Source organism: Stegodyphus dumicola, chromosome 2 (assembly GCF_044657685.1).
Source record: "Stegodyphus dumicola isolate Sdum_Otavi_A_Nest chromosome 2, ASM4465768v1".
Classification (NCBI taxonomy): domain Eukaryota; kingdom Metazoa; phylum Arthropoda; class Arachnida; order Araneae; family Eresidae; genus Stegodyphus; species Stegodyphus dumicola.
Window position 1 is genome coordinate 36,049,530 of NC_140769.1, and position 25,166 is coordinate 36,074,695.

Here is a 25,166-nt window from a genome sequence, read left to right on the forward strand (position 1 = left end):
TTAATTCCAAAATTAAAATGCTACTTTTAATACTATAGGTGCTACATTTTAGTTTAATCGTTAGATTTTTCTTTAGTCTAATCGTTAGATTTTTTCAAATTATATTATTTTGTAAAAAAAGCTTATTTTTAAAAACCTTATTTTAAATACCTTTAAAATTTTAATTAAAAAATTTTATAAACAATACTACCGTCGAGAAACAGTATGTTTTCTGAGAAATATTATGAACTCTCAGGGAAAGTGTAAAAAGTAAAAAAAAAGTAAGAAGGATATGAAAAATGCGTTAAAATATAAAAAGGAAAAATAAAACAGTAAATAAAAATATCTTGAAAATGGCCTCAGCAACATAAGAACAAGGAACAAAATTACAGTTTTAATAAGGAAACTTTTCATTCTTAAAATTTTTTAAATAAAATTACTGCCCATCCTTGTACAGCCATTCTCCTTTCTCGTTTTTCTCGAGTCCGATGTAAACACCTCCTCCGAATCTGGAATTGTAAAATGCTTGTTTGATCGCTTCGATGATGCCTTCATTTCGCACGTGAACTAGATGACCTTTACCGCAACTATCTCTAGCAGTCTGGTAGTTCATTGGCTCAGCTTTTACAAAGAGGCAACTGCCATCGTATATAGAATAATTCATTTCCTTCTCGAAGCACTCTGAAAGATGTTTAAAATAGAATTAAATTAGCATTTTTTCATATTTATACATTTTATCGCTACTCTGAGACGTTATTCTCAGACTCAGAAGTTTAATACATTTCAAAAAATCACAACTCTTAAGCTTATAAAATACCCGGGTATAAAAAGGAAAACTAAAGTCTTAAATGCAAATTTGTAACCACGAAATTCGGCTGAAATTAACCTGACATTCTTTCTAAATAATGAACATACCTATGCGAGGCATAGTCATGGCTCTGATAAACACAAAAGAACATTGTCATACATTCAGTATACAACTTGTGACACAAAAAACAAGACTGGTCCAATAAATCATTGTACTTAAAGCAGCAGTTCTCCATGACATCATCACTTTCAAAGTAGTTCTCTTCAGTATTCATACCCTTCTGCATTCGGTGCTGCCATTGCTGGTAACAGTTCTGTAACGAGGTTTTTGGATCGCCATTCAGGAGATTCTTCGTTTTTGCCTAAACCTCTTCAGCTGAGGTAAAATGGGTTCCTTTTAAATAAGATTTAACTTTAGGAAATAAAAAAAAGTCGCTTGGTGAATAAGGAGGATGCCCCATAACAGTAATGTTTTTGCTGGTTAGAAACTGCTTGATAGATAGGGTCGCATGAGCGGGTGCATTGTCTTGATGCAACAGCCATCCATCATTCCACAACTGTGGCGTTTCTTTTTCCTACTTTTTTCATGAAGTTTTTTAGTACTTTAATGTAGTAGTGTTGATTAACAGTCTTACCACTGGGAACCCATTCAATGGTTATGAACGTGCTGCGAGTACAAAGGGGCGCTCAGCACGTTCATCATCTTTCCCACTGTCCCTTCCCCCTGAAAACCGCTTATGCCATTCAAACACAAGTGCATGAGACAAAGTTTCATGAGACGAAGCTCTGCCAAGAAAAATAAGAATAGAAGGGAAAGTTTAAAATTGAGGTAAATAACTATTTCATTAAATTGGCCGGATATCGCCAAGATGGCGTTGGTTTTGGCACCCAGTTTGGCACCAAATTTAAAGAGCAATCACCCAAAAATTGCCAAACTTGGTGTCCATTTGGAAACATTTTGGTCCGTTCCCTGTATAACTGCAATCGGTACTATAATTGATTCCTATACGTAACTGTAACCGTATTCTGCCTTCATATGTCTTTCAGTAGTTTCGAGAAGATACTAGATATTTCTCGGCGGCCGGAAGAAAACTATATAAGGCCGGAAAGAGCATCAGTTTCTCAGTTTTTAGTTTAGAGCTAAGTTCGAAGTATTGAGATAACCGTGAGAAATTCAGCTTTTAGATGCGCTTTGGATTGCGTTCTGTTTAATGTTCTTATTAGTTTGAATAATAACTACTGATTTCGCTCTATGACTATGAGAAAAGTTGTATGAGTATTTTTCGTGGCAATTTGCAGTACTGTAAAGTGTTCCTTTTGATAAAAATAAATTTTATTAAGCTATCATCAGTTCTGTGTGCATTCAATCTATTACGAACCCGTACTCACGCAATAATATATTGAATAATATTCTATTTTATGTTTTAAAGTATAATGCTGTTGTAATCACTTTTAAATACAACAAAACTTATGTTATGAGAAGGATGAAATATACCTCATTTGACTTATTTGATCGCTCTATTGTTATAAACAAAACGAAATTTTAAAATCATACGCATCTTAGAAGGACAGTGTAATCAATTAAAACAAATGAATTATATAAGTACTTTTACCTTTCTACTCGTAGTTATGTGTCGAAAATTTCAGTTAAAGCCTGAGTGTGAAAAATACTTTTCTTAATTTATCTAATCTCACTGTAACATTTATTATTACTAATGACTACTCGCTAACAGTTATTACTACTAATGACTGACTGGCCTATTTCTGTACTATAAAATATGCTTTTAAACTTTTCCTACGCACTTCTACATTTAAGAACTCTTCTGAGAACGCTTAATGCTGAGTTCTATTTGATATTTTTTGTGGAAAGTTATCATCCATTTCATTTTCGCTTTCCAACACATTTATTTTCTTCTACAATTTCATCTTCTACCTTTTTCTTTGAAGTTTGGATGTTTTGCATGTTTTAATTCATTGATATGATAAATCATCAATAATATTCTCTTCTACATTAGTTTCATCTTTTAAAAAGACTGCTTTTCAAAACTAGTTACAAATGTAGTTTTCATATGAAGTTCGGTTCCGTGCACTTGCAAGCACGTGTATAGAGTTCGAACGAAGTATTTTTTTTTTTTTCTTATTTCTGATATTCATTGATTATTCCGGTATTCATTGTATAAAATATTATTTCTCATAAACCATAGAGATAAATAAGTTTAAAAAAATTCATTATTTCTTGTTCAAGAAATTGTATAATTGCTAAGAATTAATCTTTAATTTGATTCCAAAAAACCGTGACCTTATTTTTAAAGCGGAAAACAAGTGGCATTAAGAAAGAAATTTTGTATATATTTTTGAAACTTTCTTAGAAAGTTTATTCGTTTAATTAGTAAAATCACGATAAGCAATGCTTAGAGTATTCCATTCCCTTATGTATTTACAGTACATGGAGCCTTTACTGTATTTTTAGTTTAAATTGTTAGTAAAATCAAATTGAGCTCAAACTCGTAATGTTTTAGTACAATTTCTCAACTTTCCCGCCCAAGCCTCGGGACGACATTTCAGATCAGTTTTTCTTACTGATCATTATTCATTTAAATTCTGAATCACAGCCAATCACGAATAAGCATTTTTGGATACATCATTGCAGAATTAAAAACATCAGATGTAAAAATTTATTGACTTTCATTGGCTTAGACTGCAGCTGATACTCATAGGTACTTAGACTGTTACTAACTTGCATGAATTTCTTGCTTAGTTCAGCTTTCATAAAATATTCAATTTTTTATTAATACATCGAACAGGTGTCATTTTTTTTTCAATTTACATGTAAAACGTCAATAGACATGATCATGCTTCGGAAACAGATGGTTTCAAGAAAACGGCTCACCAATAGTAGTAGTCTTAGTAGCTCAGATGTAATGGAATTCGAATACCGCGCAAACACATGTCATGTGACCAGATAAAGTCACCCTGTAAACTTGTGATGACGTGAATAAAAACTTGGTATTTAGCTTTATTTTCACTTATTATTCATTCTTACACGTGCAGTATTTTTTGAATCACAGATTTTTTAAAACTCAATGGATGATTAATAATGAAATTCAATATTTTGTGATCTATTAGTGACTGGTATGTATTTGTGACTGGTAAGTGTACAGAAAAGTACAACTGAAGATGCTTCGCTCCATCTTGCTGACCTTAAACATATAGCTACAATATAGTAAAGGATATTCAAAAATGTTTTACTTTAACTCATTCGTAGTTTACCAAAGGCAGTATTATCTCTTCAGAGCTTAGCAAAGAGATTATTACCTAAATTATAACTTCCGCTTCCTTTCGAGGTTTACATCACACAAAATTTATACTTATCGCTTACTGATGCAATATTAGAATGTTTAACTAGCTATTAAATTCCTCTGCATCCCAGAATTTGTCGCGGGAAATATAGACAGAGAACCTAGAACTTAGTACCTAAAACCTTAGTACTAGCTTTCTTAAATCCTCGAGCTCAAAACTTGGTACGTTTGGTACGTTTTAATATACATTACTTTGCATACTATTGGATAGAATTAGATTGAAAAATAAGAATAAAGCATAATAAAACTTACAAAATTGTTTGATTAAGAAAGCTGATAACTGGATCCTGACGTAGCATAATATAATCGCAAAAGACATAAATTCTGGAAGGGGATCGGAAAAATTAAAAAATTTTCGCACGATATTAGAAAAATGTAACTCACTGTCTAAATTGTCTTTTTGGCAAATAATGCCCATCGCTTCGCTGCAGGGCACTGGCTTGGTTCCAAAATCCTGTTGTTGGCTTATTCCAGCGCAACGATCATTTCCTCCATCTGGCTTTTTGATCCACATTCTATAGTCATCTTCTTCTATACTTTCCTCAGTACCGTCGTAAACCCATGTCTTCGATTCTACAGGATTTAAAAATAACTCTTTTGTTAGCTCTGTCTTTGACACAACACTGACAGAGGAACTATTTTAATAAAGGTGAAATGAAAGCTAAAATAGAAATACTTAGAATTTTTTTCAAAACTGCCAATTAAAATTGGTTTTACCGGTAATTTACGACCAATTTTTCTTTTCAAAGCATTTATTGAATTTGAAGGGTAATTCGAAAGTCGCACACATCAAACACTGTGGAACAAACAAAACTGTGGAACCTCCAAAATGGATATTAGTGGCAATTTTTTTTCAATGGATGATACTCCGATACCATTATTAATCTTCTCTACACCTTACGTGAAAAATAAAAGCTTATAATATTTCAAGCAAAAATGGAGATAGATGTTTCAAGAACAAATATCAAGAATTACATTATCGCTCACTCAACAAAAGTTAAAATTACTTCGTAATTAAACTCAGCAGTCTGCCAACTAGCCCTTAACTTGTCCAAAAAGGGAAGGAATTATAGTGGCAAAATACCTCTAAAACCGTACGTGTGCCATTTAACCTTTTAGCAAACATGGGCGTTTGAAAAACATTCGCACACATGAGCGGTGAATATTTATCTCATGTTACCAGGTAACCAAGAAAGTTAGTGCGGTTTTTGTCACTCATCAAAAACGCTCCACAAAAATCTTAAACACCCATTTTATTAATTCAGAAGTCAAACAACAAAAATCAGCGTTATATTTTCAAAATTTCACAGGACTAGTTTCGATGGTTTTACCGAACCACCATCCTCAGCTGCAAAACCGCAAATGAACAAGATAGGAAATAATGATTAGATAAGATAAGAAAGCCTGGACAAGAATAAGCAAGTGGCGCCATCTGTTGATGAAATCAGAACTAAAACATAATTTCTTTAAAGGCCGAAGGCAAAGATGGATTGGTATTAGGATCGTTAACTAGAACAGAACGATTTTTTGAATGGGAAATGCCTCTAGAAAATCAAGTTCTCCAATGGAAGATGCTTTTTGAATAATTTTTCTGCTTTCAACATTGTTGGTCAACCTTCCTGTAAGTTTCGTTAAAGGTATCCTAGACACTTGACGTAGCGACTGTTCTGGTTTACGCACTGTCACATATGGGGTCCCAATCTTGAACCTGAACTGCCTCTGCATTCTGCTTACTGAACTATATGGTGCAGTTTTCATTCTTGGGCCCTTCTTCTCTGACGAGATTACTCATCAAGGCCCGAAAATGCGTACCTTCAAGAGAACCCGTTACTGCGAACTTTTATAGCAACAAGTCATAACTTACTAATTACTACTGTATAAGAACTAGAATGTTTAGTTATAAGATGGTGAAATAGATATTCCATATATAGCGAAGAATGAAGGAACTGCTATGTGCTCACTTTTATGATCGGCTAATTTCGAGAAGCTTTCCGAATGCCTCGCTTCCTATTCAATGGATTTGAATGCTTGTGATTTGTGGTGAAAGAAATTTCTGAAAGATCGTATCTGTGGAAGAAACAGATGAACTCTTCCTGAACTGAAAAAAAGCGTAACACATAGTTTCCTAAAAAAAACCCTTCGCGCGACTAATTAAACATGGCAATAACGAACAAATAATTGATGCAAATTGAATGCGATTTGACCATATGTTGGGATTAAATAAAATTTTATGTTTCCAATTTGCGTTTCTTGTTCTTTATGAGTAATATTTTCAGGTAGTGGTTAAAATTTGAAGTATTTTTTAATGCAGTTTTCTTTTCCTTGGGCTAACGTACGTACAAAGTTTCAATAAAATACATCAAACAGAACGGGTTCTATATAAGTCTGGACAGGATCGCTTTAATTATAACCACCCAATATTTTTTCTGTAATTTTTACATAGATTATTTTGAAACAATTTTTAACCAGAATTAAACATATTTCATAAATATTTATTCTGTCATGTACAAAACTGTTAGAGGGCGTATTATTATACTTTGCATGGAAAAACATCGAGCGGGGGTTGAAAGAACTCCCACGTCAATAACACATTCTCATGAAAAAAGATAAGAAAATAACTCTGATATATTTTTCATCTACGCCATCTGATAAACGGCTTTGAAAGATCTGCTTACAATTAGTTTTCATATCTACTTGTGTTTGCAAGTTAAATAACAGGTGCCTCACATGGGTGTACTCCAACTGCGCGAATGAAAATCCCCCGGGTCTTGCTGTAGTCCAACTGCGCGAATCAAAATTTCTTCCCCCTGTTGCCTACAGGGTTACAATTTAACTTTTCGAAGCCAATTGTAGCCAAGAGGAAAATAAAAATAAAGAAATAGAATTACATATCACAAGAATAAGTAAAAAATATCTAACAAGCAGGCTAATTATTTGAATAACAGTAATAAATGCGAGAGCTAACAAAGAAAATAAAAAGTATTGGTAAACATACATATTAGCATTACAAACATCTTTCATTTATTATAATAATATCATAAATTAAATAATTATAAAGCATACAAATTATATTTTTTATAAATTACACCAATAATAGTCACGATGTCTGAACTACTAGACTGGAAAATTTCATAGAGTTCACTGGCGTGCAAAAGATTATTCCATATCAAAGTGTGTTAAAGTGTGCTAAAAATATTTTTGTTAATTAAAGTAATAATGTAAATGTTTGCAGACATTAATAGTTAAATTTAAAAAAACTTAGCATGAAATCTATTCTAACAACATTACTATGGAACACTGACGTATAAATTGTAAATAAATTTAAATTATTATGCTAAGAAGTTTTTCTAAAATTTATCTAGAAGAAAAGAATTAGATAAACAGTACTGCAAATTAATATAAACAATCTATTATAACAACATTACTATGCGTTTGGAACACTGGCGTATAAATTGTAAATAAATTTAAATTATTATGTTAAGAAGTTTTTCCTAAAATTTATCTAGAAGAAAAGAATTAGATAAACAGTACTACAAATTAATATAGTCAACCAGTCTCAATAAATAAAACTTTATTTTTTAACCAAAAATTAAAAATTGGATGCAAAAGTTTGTGTAATACACATAGAAATATCTGAACCTATAATTAATTAGAAATGTATAATTAAATTAATAACAAGCTCATTAACAGTAACATTAAGCTTAATTTCATTCAACCTAAAACAAGCAATCGATCAAGAGCTCCGCATAACTGAAGTTTTATTCTGGAATAAGTATGTTAAGAAACGTAGATGGAGAAATAATCCTTAATTTATTGATATCCATATAAACTCTATGCTTTCGGAAAAAGTTACATATAATTTGCACCGAGGAATCAATCACCGAAAACGAGTTAATTTCTTTCCTTATTTTTTCTTATTAGAGGGATTTGTAAAAGGTATGCCAAGGTGAAAATTTTTACAATATTTTTAAAAAATAAATTAAAAAAGTACTTTTACTTCATGAACTGAAATTTTTACGATACATTTTTACACAGTAAATAAGTACAAAAAAAGAAAGAGCTGGAAGATCTCTGGGAATAGAAACTCGAGTCGAACTACTAATGTTTAGTGACTTTTCCGCTTGATCATAAGACCTTTTGAAATTAGGCTGAACAATATATTAAGGAAAATAGAAGATACAGATAAGAACAAAAGTGGGCTGAATTAGAGATTTACATGTTTGGCGAATGAGTTAAACTTATCTGTAAATGTAGCATAAAAGCCTCAGTGAAGAAGGCAATGGCAATCTAAATATTTGCAATCTAAACGTATAGCATTATCAGTATCTGCTACTAATTTTAATACTGCTGAAAAAATTATAAATTGATTATATTATAAATCACATGAACTCTTTGCATTATAAATTACAACAGTTAGAAATATTATTAGCGTGATTTAGCGACCCTCTTCGTTAACAAATAATTTCAAATAATTAATTTTACAAGTAATTCAGCCAGAAACTAGGTTAGAAAATAATCTGCATGAAGTTTAAGCTTTACCAAGGTGTTCAAAAATCTTCTGTTAACTAGATTTATGATGCAATAATTTGTAAAAATTATCATTTAAATATAAATTGGCATAAATACAATACAAAATATATAAATTCTACATACATGAAAACTTAAATAAAGTGCAAAATGTGTGAAAAAAGAATGGATTAAAAGGGAACTGAAAATCCCAAGGTATTAATATAAGGGAGTTGGAATTTTTTTTGTTAATTATGAAAATTCTGCAGACGCTCATAAGTATCAATTTATTAATTAAATGTGTATTAGCAATTAAATGTATGCCAAAGTACATCAGGCAGAGTAACTGGAGAACAGAATAAATATTTAAACGTTTCTAGCATTAAAATGTGAAATTTGTAAGAAATTTAAATAACCTTAAAATAATTTCAATGACCAAAAATGGAAAACTTAATGGGGCATGTATTGCAATAATATTAGTGTAAATTTGGAACCACTTAAGAAATCCAATTTTTAGATTTAATACAGAGAATTTTTTTAATTAAATTAGAACTGTTTACCTAAAATGGTAAATTTGAAAGTTAAAACCATTCTACTATCTAAAAAGATCTTTTAAGATTTATCTAGACAAGAAAATTCTTATTTAAGTTACGGTACAAATCCGATATTTGATAGATTGATTATGTATCCGTTTTATATATGTCATTAATCTATCAATTTTGGTTTTATTACTTTACCAAATTTATTTGATAACTCGAATGAGTAAAAAGAAAAATTTGAATAAGAAATTAAGGTGAGAAATTGAGATATTGCTGGAAAATGCTGATCTAAAACAAGAAGATATTGATAAAAAAAAAAGATTTAAAAGCTTCACTTCATCTTAGGTTATCAAAACACTAAGTAGCAAAAAATGTAAATTTGTCACTGAAATGCTTAGGCTAATATTACCGTAAATAGATATCGTTTGAACGAGAAGTTAAGAAACTTATAAAAATAAGTCTGAAAAACAGCGTACAGTACAAAGTCCGAAATACGGACTCGTCGGGTCATCGACGATTCCGGATTTGGAATTTTTCCGGATATTAGATCATTAGTTTAAAATTTGTAAAATTATATGTTGAAATTAAAAAATTAGAAATATTAAATCGTGATTTATGATATAAAGCGTAAAAAATTTACAAAGAAATCTTAATATTTATTTGTTTATGTTATTAGCCATTTATTTCAATGCAAGTTGCTTTTTTTGTGCTAATATTTTCTCTTTAATTATATAGACTGACAGAATTTCTTATTCAGTTACAAAGTTCCATTGTTCAACTACTGTAATTGCTGTGTGTAGAATTCCGGCTAACTTGCCAATCGAAATTTTTTCGTTTTCAATAACTTCTCTGTCATTTTGTACACTATCAGTAGCGGTATTTTCTGTATTTAGATCCATACTACAGATTTCGCAATCCGTTAATTTATTGATAATTGGTGCATTGTCATCGCAATGAAAAACTTCTGTTATATCAGCTTCATTTATTACCGCTTCTCCACAGTTCTTTAAAAATTCCATTAATTGGGAAATTTAACCGCTGGTTTGCGATATCCGAAAACCTACACATTCGCGGCTATAATTTTCATCCTCACCATGAAATATGCTAGCAGGCCATATATTTATGCTAAGCAGTTTTTAAATTTTCTGGAGACACATCCTCCCACGATCTTGCGATGCTCCACAATGAGAATTTTATGCTAAAATTTTTCAAAAATTCTTGAATAGTTGCCATTATTCAAAAATTTTTACATGGATTTAAAAATTGTGCTTAATATTTTCATTTTCAGCGCAAGCGCTATTCCGATATCCATAGGCTTAATGATGAACAAACAATTTGGAGGAAAGAATAATACGGATATATATTATCTTTCACTAAAATTTTAAGTGAAGTAAGCTGAACAGTTGTCTACAATCATGACAATTTTTGCGTCATCATAGGTAAAACAACCGTAGGCCTCGGTAAACCAACCGAATTCTGCCAAGCCTCGGGTTTCGAATGATTTTCAAACCAACCATTCATTAAAATTTGTGTCATCCGTGTTCTTATTTGCACGATATATAAAGGGAAACTCTTGACTCCTTTAAATGCTCGAGGTCGTGATTTTTTCCAATTACAAAAAGTTTCACTTGTGTGTTCCTGCAACATTTGCGCATGCTAAAATTGTTAGTCTCGCTTTGGAATCTTTGACACGAATTGGAGTCTTTCCTATAGAGTTTGTCAAGGTATTTTGCGGTACATATTGCCATAAAAGACCAGTTTCATCAGTGCTGTAAATTTGTTCTGGAGATAACTTTTAACTATTAATGAGCAACGGATTCGTCTGCAGATAGTTCAGCAACTTCAGTATCAGCTGAAGCTTTTCCACCTGAAATTCTTAATTGCTTATATCATGGCGATTTTAAAGTTTTGTTAAACAACCTGTCAAATATGTGCACTCATTTTTTTTTAAGTTCGTTTCTTAGTGAAATATTTTAGCTTGCACCATTAGCATGTGACCCATCACTGGCACGCCCTCGCTGCGACGTTGTCTAGCCCATTCAGTCATCACTTTGTCATGATGTTAAATTTTAGCATAACGAATAATTTTTTCTGTTATTCATTGCAAGTGCAGTGTCGGAATCCACAAAAAAATTCAAAAAAGTTCCTTTTTCTGTTTTCTTATGTCATATATGCATTTTACTTTGCCATACTCGTCGCATAATTTTGAGACAGGTGTACCTTTATCCATTTTATGCAGCAACTCCACATTTGGTTTAATGGACATCGAAATATGTTTCGATTTGTAGATCTTGTCGCAGCTCCAGAATTAGAAACATTTTTCGACATAATCGAAAGCTGAAACTTTAATTTTCATAAAACTGCTGTAATAAAAACAGCCAAAAAATAATTAACCTGGATCAAATCAGAAAATTACGGAATAGCGCAATCTGCTATATTGACTGAAATTCCTTGGAATCAGTAAAAGTATCATTTTAGCATATAGCTTAACAGCGTCCGCTATACGCTATTGGCTATTTAGCCTGAGATTGGGGACGAAAGATAAGTTGTTCCGCTAAATTTTGTCTCGCTTCTATCGCGCACTGAGAAAACTAAGCTTGATTGTATTAGTTTCGTTATGTATTATTGTTATGTATATTTCTTGCATATAGTTAAGGCTTATCTGAGTCTTGAATTAATAAACTCTCACATATAGTTAAGGGTTATCGAGGGCCGGCGCTAGATATCTTACCGCTTGATGCAGCCTCTGCGAATCCTATTATCTTCTACCAAGCAGTTCCCTAAGTTCTAAATTTTTGCCGCCTCTAAATTTTGAATCTCAGTACATTGCCTAAATTCCGAAAATATTTTCATCCCTTAGTTTTGATGTTCGGTGCTTCTCTAAATTCCAAAAATCTTGTCTTGTCTATATTCTGCCGCCCGTTGCGGCCATAAGAGCTCTGGTGCCTGTTCTGGGTTTATGTGAAAAACAAATCAGTTATTTTTAATTCAAATAGCACTAAATGTAATCTTATCTTTGGTCTATTTAACAAAATCTATTTTTAGCATATGGGAAGAAATTTTTGTTAAATTTTTCCTCGTCAGTAGTTCTTAGCGCATTTAATTTAAATCTGTAATCATTGCCTAGCGTAATGTCAACATGAAAGGTTACTATACTCTTTGTTTATTAAATTTTAAAAAATATTTTGGCATCGCTGCATGATAAATTACACTCTAATTGTCATGAGTTGATAAACATGCGGTGATAAAAGTAAAATATAACAAGTAATGATTCGCCAGCTTGGCGTTAGGGGTATAAAATATTAGAAGGTGTAAAATCAACGATGTTTCTGTCTAAAATGTTTCGGTTTGAATGTATGCCAAACTGATGCGGAGGCAAATTACGCTAAATTATTTTTCCTCAATAACGTGGTATTAGTGTCGAAGGGAATTTAAGAATGGGGACTCTCTAAATGTTTTACTTACGGGGGGGGGAAGAATTAAGTGCGCATGCGTAAAGCATTTAAAAAAAAAAAGTTGTTGGAAGTTTTTGAGGTCCGGATTTTAGTTTATTCCGGATATTGGATGTCCGGATCTCGGACTTTGTACTATATTATTATCCGCACAATTAAAATGTATGTGAGAGAAACATGGTGTCTCCGTCACTGTAACTGCGCTAAGTAAGTGCGATTTTGAAAGCTGGTTTAAAAGATTTTAAGACCACATAGAAAACCTAAGCAAACACTAAAAGTGTCACACTTAAGCACAAAAAGCTAACATAAATGCTTAAACTAAGTGGCATAAATTCAGCACAAGAAACGATTTTCTTATGCTTAACTAATGTCACTTGCATTTTCAAGGACTGACTCGAAATTTTATTGTTTTTTCTGCTGAAAACCATTTTTACTCATTTCTTAGCACTTTAAAGCCTCTTATTTTGTTGTTTCCTAATTGAGAAATATTTCTTTCATTTTTCCTGTAATCCAAATACTTAATTACAGAATTCAACGTACTTATTGAAAGCAAAGAGAAGCTAAAGAAGAAGATTGTATTTTAATCAGAACCTTCCATCTTTAATGATTTTCAACTGCCTATCTGCTTATGATAACGGACACATTGGAATAATTAAAGGGGCGTAAATTCACAAAAATACAAGGCGATCTTGGAAAAAACATCTCCTTTTACAGCTTATATGGTTTTTCTCAAGAAGGTACAACTTTTCAACAAGACATTGGCTCGTTGCCATATATGCAGGATTTTAGATCTAAAGCACTTCAAGTACTAATTTGGCCTGGAACTGCTTCTGATATGAACCCCACTAAAAAAATATGAATATTTTCAAGAATAAAATCCATGAAAAAGAAATAGATAATATCGATACACTAATTCAAAGAACCCAGAAATTATAACAAATGTCTACAGCAGCAATACAATGTCCAAAGGAATCCAAGCATCGTTAAAAGCTAAAGAGTGTCATACTAAATATTATAATAAATATATTATAAAAATTATAAAATAAATTTATTAATATTGTTTAAAATACAATTATTTTAAATCTTTTGCTTGGAAATATCACTAAGTTAGTGCATAATAAATCACCCTTAATCATAGCAATATATATATTCCAAAAAGAAGTTCTTTTCCACATTAATTTTCACAAGATTGCACTAGGCCTGCGCCGCGAGGATGTAGTTCTCCATAGGGGCCACTGCCTTAAGTGCTTCCCATATTAAAAAATTACACATTGACAGATCAGAGGATCAAAGTTAGTCACCGTCTTTCACTTACAACGTAAATAAGAAAATTTTCAAAGAGCAAACTCAGAAGCATAAAACGACAACAAGATATTATGTTTCAGTCGCTACCTTATACTAGCAGCGTTTCCGTTGAATTCAATTTCATTGAGTACCCTTTATCATTACCATTTTTAAAACAGTTTTTAATAAACTAATGCAAGGAGTTCGTGCTTCGTTTTGCACACTGCACTCTCTTTATTAACTTATGAATCTTTAATGCTACATCATGAGAAAACTATTAGTTACTAACGCAAACAGTGGAAGGTTAACTCAAGTAATAACTGAAGTGCTTAGATGCAGCTTCCTTTTTGCAAAATAAGCACCATGAGAACGAAGTCACGGAAGGGCTTATTAATTAAAACGTTTTCTCTGTTTGTTGTATACATGGAGGAAAACTTCGTTCATAGTTAAAGTGGACATTAAACCTTCATTATTTAACCGGAAATGGAATTAACTTTACATTTTCCCCAAAAGGTTTATTTTAATTTATTAACAAGAAAATAATGAATACATTTACATTTGATCATTTCTGAAATAAAAAGATTTTAGTTACATTTTTGCTTTCTTTTTATTTCATTAAATTACGAATTCGAAGCTATATTCGAAGCTAAATCAATGATTTAAATAGTAATTATATATTATTAACTGTTATTATAATATAACGGTCCTTAATTTTCAATTTTAAAATATTCTGTAATCAATAACATAACTTTAAACATAAGAATTAAAACAGCGATTCTGATTTTCATAATTGTTCCAAACAAATGGCAATTTTTAAAGTTAGATAAGATTCAACTTGAATTTGGCTATGTGTGATATTTGATATATAATGCATGTGACCTGTCGCATATAATATATGTGGCATATAAAAAGTCCTAAATTTTATCTTAATCACTGTCAGTGTCATTTAACATGCATTGACCAAATTAAGAAAGGGTTCGAATTGCTCAATACAAACATGAATCCCATAACAGAAAAGCAGAAACTAATAAATCTTCCTTTAAGTTTTGTTAATCCCTTAACCATTCTTTTAAACTTTACTTCCTCTAAAATTATAGTAAATGGGTATCTCAGTAATTTGGCGACAAATCGCCAAAAGTAATAAATATAATTGACCACTATATTAGCTGTAACCGTAATTCGACTCTCCTATTGCCTTCCAGTAATTTCGAGAAGCAGAAAGCACTAGAAATATATCGGCAGTCGGGTGAAAACTATATAAGGCCATAAAGAGCATCTGCTCCGAGTTATTGTTGTTAGCTATTATTTCAGTGTGAGGTCGGAGTACTGAGATATCTCTGAGTTAGCTTTCTCTTTAGACGCGCTTTTCATTTTGTTAAACGTTCTTCGTAGTTTGAAGAGTAACTACTGCTTGTAGTCTGTGATGCTGTAAACACCTTTTTCATTACCATTTTGATGTAAAATAGCTTATGAATTCGAGTATTTCTGTGAAAAATTCTAGAAATCTGAAATTTTTCTTTTGATAAAATGAATTTTATCAACCTATCATTGGACCTGTATGTATCCAATGTATTATTAACCCATACGCAACCAACAATTTGTTTTTATTTCATTTCTTCAAACAAAATGATTCAGATGACTTTTCTTCCTTGAAGAAATGGAGGCATCATATCAGCCTCCTGCGAAGTGTTATAAAACAAAGCCAATTACACTGTAGGGCTGAATTTTACCTAACTTACATTTCTTACGCATCTTCATGCTTTTCTTCCATGTAAATAGCAGTCTGCTTTCACTTCCTAAATTAGTTAAAAGCATAGTCATATTTTGCTTTTCTAAACACATTTTTATGTTTTCGTGTTAAATTCTGCACCTCAGTTATCTTTAAGACTCGAGCTTCTATACTAACATCGCTCTTCTCTCATCTAACAACTCGTCAACCTCACAATTTTACGATGTATCAGCAAAGCATAAAAAGGCATTGCGCGTGTCTACGGAGTATATCGGATGCTGATAGCACTCATATTATTCTAAAATTCCCACCACTTCAAAGAATGTGGAGAAACTATATTTCTGCACAAATATCAGATAATAATCTGCGGAAACGTTTTGAGCAGCACAACGAGGAGGGATTTCTAATGTAATTTACTAGTTTATTTTGTGTTTATTTTGTCTAATGGAAATTACTAATTTATTTCCTAGAACATGTAGGATTTTTTTCCATTTCCATTTTTTTCTATAAAGGTGAATTCTTACATTATTTTACATCTTTTATCAAAAGCCTATTTAATATTGGACTATTTGTGTCTTAAACTAGATGGCTCTGTCATAAATCTTCCAATAAGTTTTATTAGACACGCTCCGCCTTCGCCATCAAAAGTTCCACTAATCCCCAGAAAGGTCTTAACGAAGAGACAGATGTTATGCATTTATTTTTATATTACGTTGAGAAACATTACTACAAAAAAGCAGTCCGAATGTGTATACTTTCTAGGCCTAAACTACACACATTTAATCTTTCTACACATGGTCACTATCTGAATTTGCAAACAATCTACTAAAAGCATTTGAGCCTTAAATGACCATGATAAGTTTCCGTTGCGCAAAATTTAATCTAATTTCATAGCATAAAAATTTTTAACTGTCCAGTTAAAGATGAATGAAAAAAAACCTTTGCTACATTATTAAGATTTTTATCAATACCATTAACATACAATAAACGAAGTTTAAAATTTGTTTATAAAATTCTAAATTCTCAAGGTAAAGCAATAGATAGCAGCGTGCAGATTACCAACAGAATTGTTTATAATTAATTCAGCGAGATGTGCATATTTCCATTATCGTTTTCGTCTCTCTTACTTATCTCCTACTCATACTACGTTCGCTGACAGGAAAGTGTACCTATGTCTATTAATTAAGTTCTGTTATCGCTGGTATAAAGTGGATCGCTGAACTCCGCAGCCAAGGACGCTGAAATAAATTTAGCTGTTTTCTATAGATTTTGTCAGTTTTAACTCTATTCAAATTTCAATTTTTCAGTATAAATTCATAAAAATAATTTGAAATTATAAGGTATTTTTTCCCTCATTTCTGCATGCCTTCGTGGTGTAACGGTAGCACACTCGGCGCATATTCTACAGGTACAGGTTTGAGTCCCCGCGAGGACTTTTCTCATTTCTCCCGTCTCCAACATCAAAACACTTAATTGCTCTACAAATTGACAACATCACTCGGCCATTGGCAGTGTGATCGTAGGAATAAATGAGAGTTGGTTTTGATTTTGAAAGCTCTCAAATGAAATCATTTGCCACTTTTTCCCAATTGTGATAATTTCGGGATAGCAATTTTCAGGAGAATAAATAATGTTCCCGGCAAATTATCCTAGCATGAAAAATTGTGTTTTCTCATTATTACCTACTGTTTTCGCATAGCAAACTAATAGAAATGTTTCTGGATTCTGAAAACTCTATTTGCAATTTTTATGCTGCTTGATAGCTATGGCAATGGCTAACAACGGTAAGAACATCACTAATGAAATTAACAATTCAGATTATATAAATTCATTTAGTTTTTAAAAGAAACGATTTACTACGTACACAATTGTAAAGGAACATTTTTAAGGTAAGAAAACTGTATTTTGAGAAGGATAAATAAAGACCTATGATTCATTTCTCCAAAAATTTCTATTTACCGTTGTGTACGAACATCATGGTTCTTTCCCGTTCTCTCAAAGAGAAAGATAGACAATGACATACCTCAAAGACAAACATTTTATCTCTTCAGAATTTGAACTAGATTTTTATATTTATTTTAAATAATATTCGTGAATACTTTCACGGAAAAGGTTAATTACTTAACCTTTGCATTTTCATATGAGTGAGTTTAAATATTTCTTTTAAGATAGATTATTTCCTGGGAAATCTAAATCTAAACTTTGTAATGAAGCACAGTCAGAAAACCAAAGCACACTACTCCCCTTTTTGATAATTAAAAAAAATTGGACCACCGTTTTAAATTGTTTTAAGAACAGCTCGATCTCTTTTTCATTCTGATGTCGTATATTGAAGATTTACAAAACAAATATGAAGATCCCTCCTATAAACATAAGAAAAAATTGAAGTGGGAGGTTAAAGAAGCAGAAAAGGCATTTGAAATACCAAAATCAAGGAGAAGAAAAATTGCTATTTGGATTTTTTGTCCTCGTGTAATTTTTTCACTTTTATCTTTGCGCATGTTATTATCTGATATGGCGTGGAATTTTGCATTAAGTGATTAATCTATATTTATGCTTATTATATCCACCTTAAGAATGCAGGGCTCTTATTGCTTAAATTTTTTTATGGTTAATACTATTTTTTTTTATTATATTCGAGTTAATTACTACATCCGATTTAATTCTTGTCAACAACAAAAATCACTTGGACGCGCTCAAATTCTCGACCATCCCTTGCACTAACTTTCATTGTTAATTTTTCACCATTACTTACAGTTTACATCATTGCAGTTTTGAAGAAAGACGTTGCGAAAAGATTTCTAAAACTTATACATCGAATTTATTGAAGTATTATGACATAATACATGCACGATAGCCTACAGCCGAAAACATCGCGACAAAAACGTCGCGGACGAAAACATCGCAGAAAAAACAACGCAAGGCGAAAACGTCGTGTTACAAAACATCGTCGGAGAAAATAAAGCAAAGAGAAAATATCGCAGTTCTAAAACATCGTGGTACAAAACAACGTCGTCGAAAATAATGAGGTTCAAAAACTTCGCAGTTTTAAAACCTCGTGATAAAAAATAAAGGACCAACCATCGCATGACGATAACATCGCAGACATGCATTTTCCAAGCTTTAATAACTGTAAAAGGATACTCGCATATTGATTTGTGAGAGCAAGATGGAAAGAAGGATAATTTTTACTTTCATATTTTTTATTAATTAATAAATTTTTAAATAAATAGAATAGAAATTTTTAACAAAACAAGAGATAATTTTCACTATAAGAGTATCAGATTAACAAAAGTGAAGAAAATAATATCATAATTAAACTTAGCAATTTTTTACAGATAGGTCAGGCAGTTATTTATCTTCCTTTTTCTATTCTTTTTTATATTATACTTTTCATGAAAAATTACCAGTAAAACTTTATTAAAAAACAATTTCTTAATGACCTTTGTTAGTTAACTCTGTCAGTTTAAAACTCTATTAAGTGCTATAAGTTGCATTAATTGTCTATGCTTAAATTTCCATTTTACATTTTCAGCCAATATTTATTAGTTAATAAAAAATATGAAAGTAAAAATTATCCTTCTTTCCATCTTACGCTCACAAATCATTCCTTTTACAGTTTTGAGCATCCTTTTACAATCATTAAAACCTGAAAAACGCATGTCTGCGATGTTATCGTCATGCGATGATTTGTAGATACTTTATTCTTTACCGCGATATTTTCGATGACGATGTTTTCAAACTGAGAAGTTTTTGAACTTTATTTTCTCCGGCGATGTTTTGTACCACGACGTTTTCGTCTTGCGTTGTTTTCTCCACGACGTTTTCGTCTTGCGTTGTTTTCTCCACGACGTTTTCGTCCGCGATGTTTTCGACGGACACCGCATGATATTATGAGCAAATATTGAACTGCATTTGACAGCGAAATTCGTCTAGAATTCAAGGTCAGGAAGCAAAGATATACTCACTTTGCCACGGATCCAGCTCTTTCTGGAAGCCAATATAAGCCTCATTAGGCATCCAGTCATTGGCCACTTCCTTCATTGCTTTTGCGATATCTTCTTTTGCCTCGTCTGTTAAAGGCTGGCTAAAGAACTTACCACCCTTCGTAATGCAATACTTCTCTCTATTAGGAGTTGGTTCGGCGAAATGCAAACATATTGAGGAAGAAGCACGAAAATAACCATCAGAACATCCTGTACATAAAAATTCCTTTTAAAAATGAAGAGTTTCTCATTCTTACTTATCGAAACAGAAAATGAAAATAATACTAGGAAAAACATAAAGCAAAACTTGAGAACCTAAGCAAAACTGCATCATTAAACGATAATATTCAATATCTTACAAGTATATATAAGTAATATTATAAAAGGAAAGGATTTTCTTCGACTTTTTCTAGAACGTCGATGTATACTAGACCGCTACTTTATAACAGGCACCTAAAGAACATTTTTCCAAACCGTAATTCATAATCATGACAACGACTGTTCCGGAAAAAAGATCAATTCCTCTAGTTAGCTAAAATCTCCTAATTTCCCCTGTATGGCGATGAGGGCACATATTACAGTTATAAATGAAGAGAGGGTCGCTATGACCTTGAAGTGCCCATTTTAAAGAAACAGAGTATATCTTTGTATTCTTTTTAGGCAGCTCTTTATTAAATTCTTTGTATTAGTGAACACAAGGAAAATTCCTTCATATTTTTAAGGACTTCTTCTTCATTACCTTCAATAATTTCGTCGTATTTCTATTCATCAGTTGTTGCCCCCGTTTTTATTATTCTTTCGTTCTCGATTGTGGGATAAGTAATTCAACATCCTTCCCTGTAAAGATGATTATTTTATCTTTTGAATGACTTTTTTAGTATCTATGTAGCCATGAAAAAGCTGTATGCTGTTCTTAACAATTAATGCATATCCATTTGCTGTATGTCTTCCTTTCAGGATATTAGTCAAATTAGCTCAAATTAGGATATTAGCTCGAAAGGCTTTCACCAGATGCTTACCCCATTAGTCGACTCTATTTCACTACACCTTTAAATTCTTATCTCATATTAACTTGTTATAAATAATTTAATGTTAATATCTTGCTTAAATTTATTACCTTTTTATTATAATTTAAGGATTTAGCTTAAAGTTATTTGTGACAAAATGTATGATGTAACTTGTTACTTAAATTTCTTTATATAGCTCAATTGTTTTTTTTTAATTTAGGAATTTTCTTTGTGTTAATGAACACATAATTAGTAATTTTTTTCTATATGGGTAGGGCCTTCAGCCCAGGTACCCAGTTGTATGCATCATTCGCCCGTGAAACAGAATGAATGCATATTTCGTTTCCTCTTTCTTGACTTTGTACTCATAATAGTAGAAGTGAAAGGTGTTTTCTTCCCCCAGCGGGCACTACCCATTTATAGGATTTCGCGACTACAAATGCCGGAAGCGGTAGTCATTTTATTATGGAGGCGCCTAATAAGCTGCCACCGTTACCTCCTGTAAAAGGACAGACAATTTATACCCATGTCTTCGCTTAGAAAGTCATCCGCGAAGGCATCACTTCCCTCAGGCAGATGCTAATTTGCTTTGCCATAATAAACTAAACCAAAGCAAAGCATTATATGTTCATTTGAAGACTCCAGACTTATGTTTAGGCACAGCAGAAGGATTTCGGAATTGATTTTTAAAAAGATGGTTTGGTTTTTCAAAAACAATTGTTCTTTCGAGTATTGCGGATATCTGCTGAATGTTTTGTATAAATGATCGAAACTGTGTGTAATTCCTTTTATTATGCAGGTGTAGTGTATTTGTTTAGTTATACTGATAAGTAAGTAATCTGCCGTTAAAATATGAATAAGTACACTCTACACAAAAAAAGGGGACAGTTAGGTATCTCCCGTTCTACTATGCCAGCTGACGAACTTTAACTTGCGTTTTCCATGTCTCAAAAACACGAATTAGGATATATATCAGATTTATATATAGCTTTGTTCTAACGTAGATATTTTGACACAAGATCGGACTTTTTCTGAAATGACATTGATTTTTTTCCAAATTTCGATTCTGCTACTCAAATTATGCTACTCAAAAATATCATGTTTTGTAAAAATCGCACGAGTAGTTTTAAAATATTAGTTCTCAAAATTCTTCCTCCTCAACGTTAATTGAATTTGGTATATATTTATTATTATATCATTTTTATTAAACTTACTTGGCTCCTTCTTTCAGAATACGAAATTTAGGTTCAATTCAACCAAAATTCGCTGATGTTATCTGATTTGTTATAAAATTTGTATTTTTCAGCAATTTTTATAAATTTTTCGAAAACATTTTGGCATACGTTGAGTCGCAGTTTATTATAAATTGATATTCGTGGTGCCATTTGGGCGAATTTTGGAAAATCGCTCGATTTTTTTTTTTTTTTTTTTTTTTTTTTTTTTTTTTTATATATATATATATATATATATATATTATTTTTCTTATTCGCAAATTATAATATTAAAATTCCGATGTCTAAAAATGTATTAATTACAAAACTTTGAATTATTTATAGATTATAAAGCAAATTTTTCTCTCTCTTTTAAGACAACAATGACAAAAAAAATATTAATTGGGCGATTTCCTACGTTTTTTTTTTTTTTTTTTTTTTTTTTTTTTTTGGAAAACATGCTACAATGTGACACAAAATCCCATTTTTCCTCATCATCGGCTAGGATACATAGTTTCAGCGTCATGTTCTGATGTTACTGCGTCTTAACGAAACCTAACCACATCATTTTTAATTTTTTACATTTCATAAGCTTAAATGCATTTTCTCAGGATTTCAACTAAGAGTTGCTTTTCTGAATTTTATTCAGGTACATAATATTATACTCTTTTATGAGACTGTAAAATTCTAATATCCAAAAATGTATCTATTATGAAAAAATTTAATTTTCAAAGATTATAAAAGAAACTCTTTCTGAAGGAGCGAACATAGTCTATCTAAACAGTATAATAAAGAATAATAATGTTTTCAAAACTTCTCATGAATTAGTGGAAAATATAGTACACGGAATTTTTTATGAATTACAATATGGTAAACCAATGCTTACAAAATTCGGTTTAGATTTTCTAAATTTAATGTTGAAACGATTTTTCGTCCTTAACTTCTTTTGATGAACAAACTAAAACTAATGGAAATTTGCTATTTGCACCATCGGATAGACCATAAAAAATCTTTTAAATGAAGATTACACAATTTTTCATGAATTACAATACAGTGTGGTGAACCAATGTTTACAAAATTTGATTTAGAGTTTCTAAATTTTACGTTGAAAAGATTTTTCGCATTTAACTTCGTTTAATGGCTGTTTGCATCATCGGATATAGATCAAAAAACCTTTTAAATGGAGTTTATGTAAGATTTTTATGCAGTTTCTGGATTTTTGGCAAAATCGGTGGATTTTTTTTTTTTATCGTTTGATGCATCAGAATATATGGAAGTTAAAAGAGTGATTCGTTTTTGTTAAAAAAAAGAATTTTTCCATTGAATAATTTAATTGATAACGTGTCATTGAAATTAACAAATTAAAAATTAAAAACAAAAAATATCAAATAAAGAGTTCTTAAACAATATGCTTATGTTTAAAATATTAAATAATTGAAGAACTAAAAGGAGAAACATAATTTATCACACAGTGGGAAAAATACATTAAATAATTCCTTTTACAGAATTCATCTAAAATTTTATATCACAAATAATAAAAGTGTTGGTTCCTAAATAACGAAATATATTAATTCAATTTCATCGTCAAATGCAAAAGCCATTATCTTTTTCTAATTCATCATGGGCATCTCACGTTTTTGTTGCCCATGATGTAATCGTAGATAAATTTTGAAAAGAGAAATTTTGCTTCTTAGATTTAATTTTTTAATCCTTTATTTCTTCTTCGCATTAAACTACGTGATAAATTATTTTCCTCCTTTTAGAATATTAATGATTTTGTGCTTTAAATTAAAGCTTATTTTTAAAACCTTTCTTAATATTCTTTATTTAACTTCATTTTAAATTTAAGCGCTTCTTTTTCGGTGGGGGCAAGCAAGAAAAAGGACCTGATTTTTTTCATGTATCATATTTTACTTCAACAAAGATTGTTCGATTAAGAGGAATAAAATACTTTTCTGTTCGTAAACAAAATAATTTTTTGACAAAATTAAAAAATGAATTTGTTAATAATAATATTATATAAAACTTCAAGGAACAATCTAAGAATAGTAGGCCTAAATACAATTTTCCAGGAAATTATAATATAATCGTTTTCTCATTAACGTTTATTATTGCTTTTTTGCGTGTCCTGTAATGTTTATAATTGCTTTTCGATTATCACTTTAAAGATTCATATTTATCGAATATTGTAGATCAATCTCTGTATCAATATCATACACATGCGTATAATTTTTAAATGATATGTAATATACAGTGTGCCTTAAATTTTATAGATGCGAGAGAATCAGAAACGTTTAAATAGATTAATAACAAGAGTACTTTTTCTTACTTGAGATGGAAAAGAAATAATTTGAATAATTAAAGCTCAGTACATCTGGAGTTTGCGTAATAGGAGTTTTATTGCAGCTGATTTTCTAAATAATGAAACATTATGCCTGACTTTTCAACATCGTGAAGTTCTACGATACTAGTCATTTGCCAGCTTCTACAAAACAATTCGCAGACAACTGCAAGTTCAAATATATGACAAAATATGAGAAAATTACCTTTCATAGTTCTGATCAATACCGTTACAGTTAGAAAACTGAAGCAGAGCAGATAATCTTTGCCACACATTCTGTAGTGTCCTCTCGTGGCGATGAAAAAATAACTTTACTGCACGTTACGGATAAAAGCTAGGGCTTGAGTTGCGTGCGGTCCACGTGACAGCAAATCTGATGAGCCGCATTACGTGTTTTCTTACATGTTTCCAAAGAGAAAGAAAAATATTTTGAATTCCAGACATGTCTAATATCTAATTTCCATGCACGCTATATGGTAATCGTTTATGACGATGAACGCATTCCCAAAGTTATTACTCAAATATCTTGGCATATCAACAAAAGGCTTCAACATATTCCAATAACTTTTCTCCATTTTGGAAACGAATGTCAGTAGGAATTTTTTCATATCAGTTCAGTTTTCATAAAACTTTCAAATTTTGTAATTGTTTTTAATTCTGATATGTTCTTAACATATGTGTTAAAATTCTCTAGCAGATAAATGTATTTAAATTATGTACAAAATAATGGTGCTTTTATAAAACTGCGTTAACATCGCCCCTGAATAATAACTATCATTTCTTTGTTACAATTTAAAATTTTAGGAGAAAGACCGAAACTTTGCAGTTAAAAAGAACATTTCTGTAAATTATTACGCATCGTTTGATAATATTTTGCAAGAACAGTAGTTTCATTTCCACCTATTAACTGAATGAGAAACACCCGTCGATGAACAAATAGCGATTAATATCAGCTCCACCTGAGTA

The 25,166-nt window shown here is 31.2% G+C and overlaps 1 protein-coding gene across 1 annotated transcript; it reads right to left on the reverse strand.

The window, feature by feature from the left end:
- Positions 1-361: 361 nt before the first annotated feature.
- On the reverse strand, positions 362-24,547 carry LOC118191188 (uncharacterized). Its single transcript, XM_035361989.2, has 4 exons — positions 24,406-24,547; positions 19,624-19,851; positions 4,530-4,718; positions 362-660 (listed from the first exon to the last, which is right to left on the reverse strand). The coding sequence occupies exons 1-4, from the start codon at positions 24,473-24,475 to the stop codon at positions 416-418; spliced, it is 732 nt and encodes a 243-aa protein (XP_035217880.1). The 5' UTR covers positions 24,476-24,547; the 3' UTR covers positions 362-415.
- Between the last annotated feature and the right edge of the window lie 619 nt (positions 24,548-25,166).

What these genes read in the sequence shown, in the direction of transcription:
- LOC118191188 (XM_035361989.2), bottom strand. Translation starts at nt 24,475, where the DNA reads ATGTGTGGCAAAGATTATCTGCTCTGCTTCAGTTTTCTAACTGTAACG. An exon ending in AGAGCTGGATCCGTGGCAAA is followed by an intron (nt 4,719 to 19,623) that starts GTGAGTATATCT and finishes TAAATCCTGTAG; the next exon opens with AATCGAAGACATGGGTTTAC. An exon ending in CCAAAAAGACAATTTAGACA is followed by an intron (nt 661 to 4,529) that starts GTGAGTTACATT and finishes AACATCTTTCAG; the next exon opens with AGTGCTTCGAGAAGGAAATG.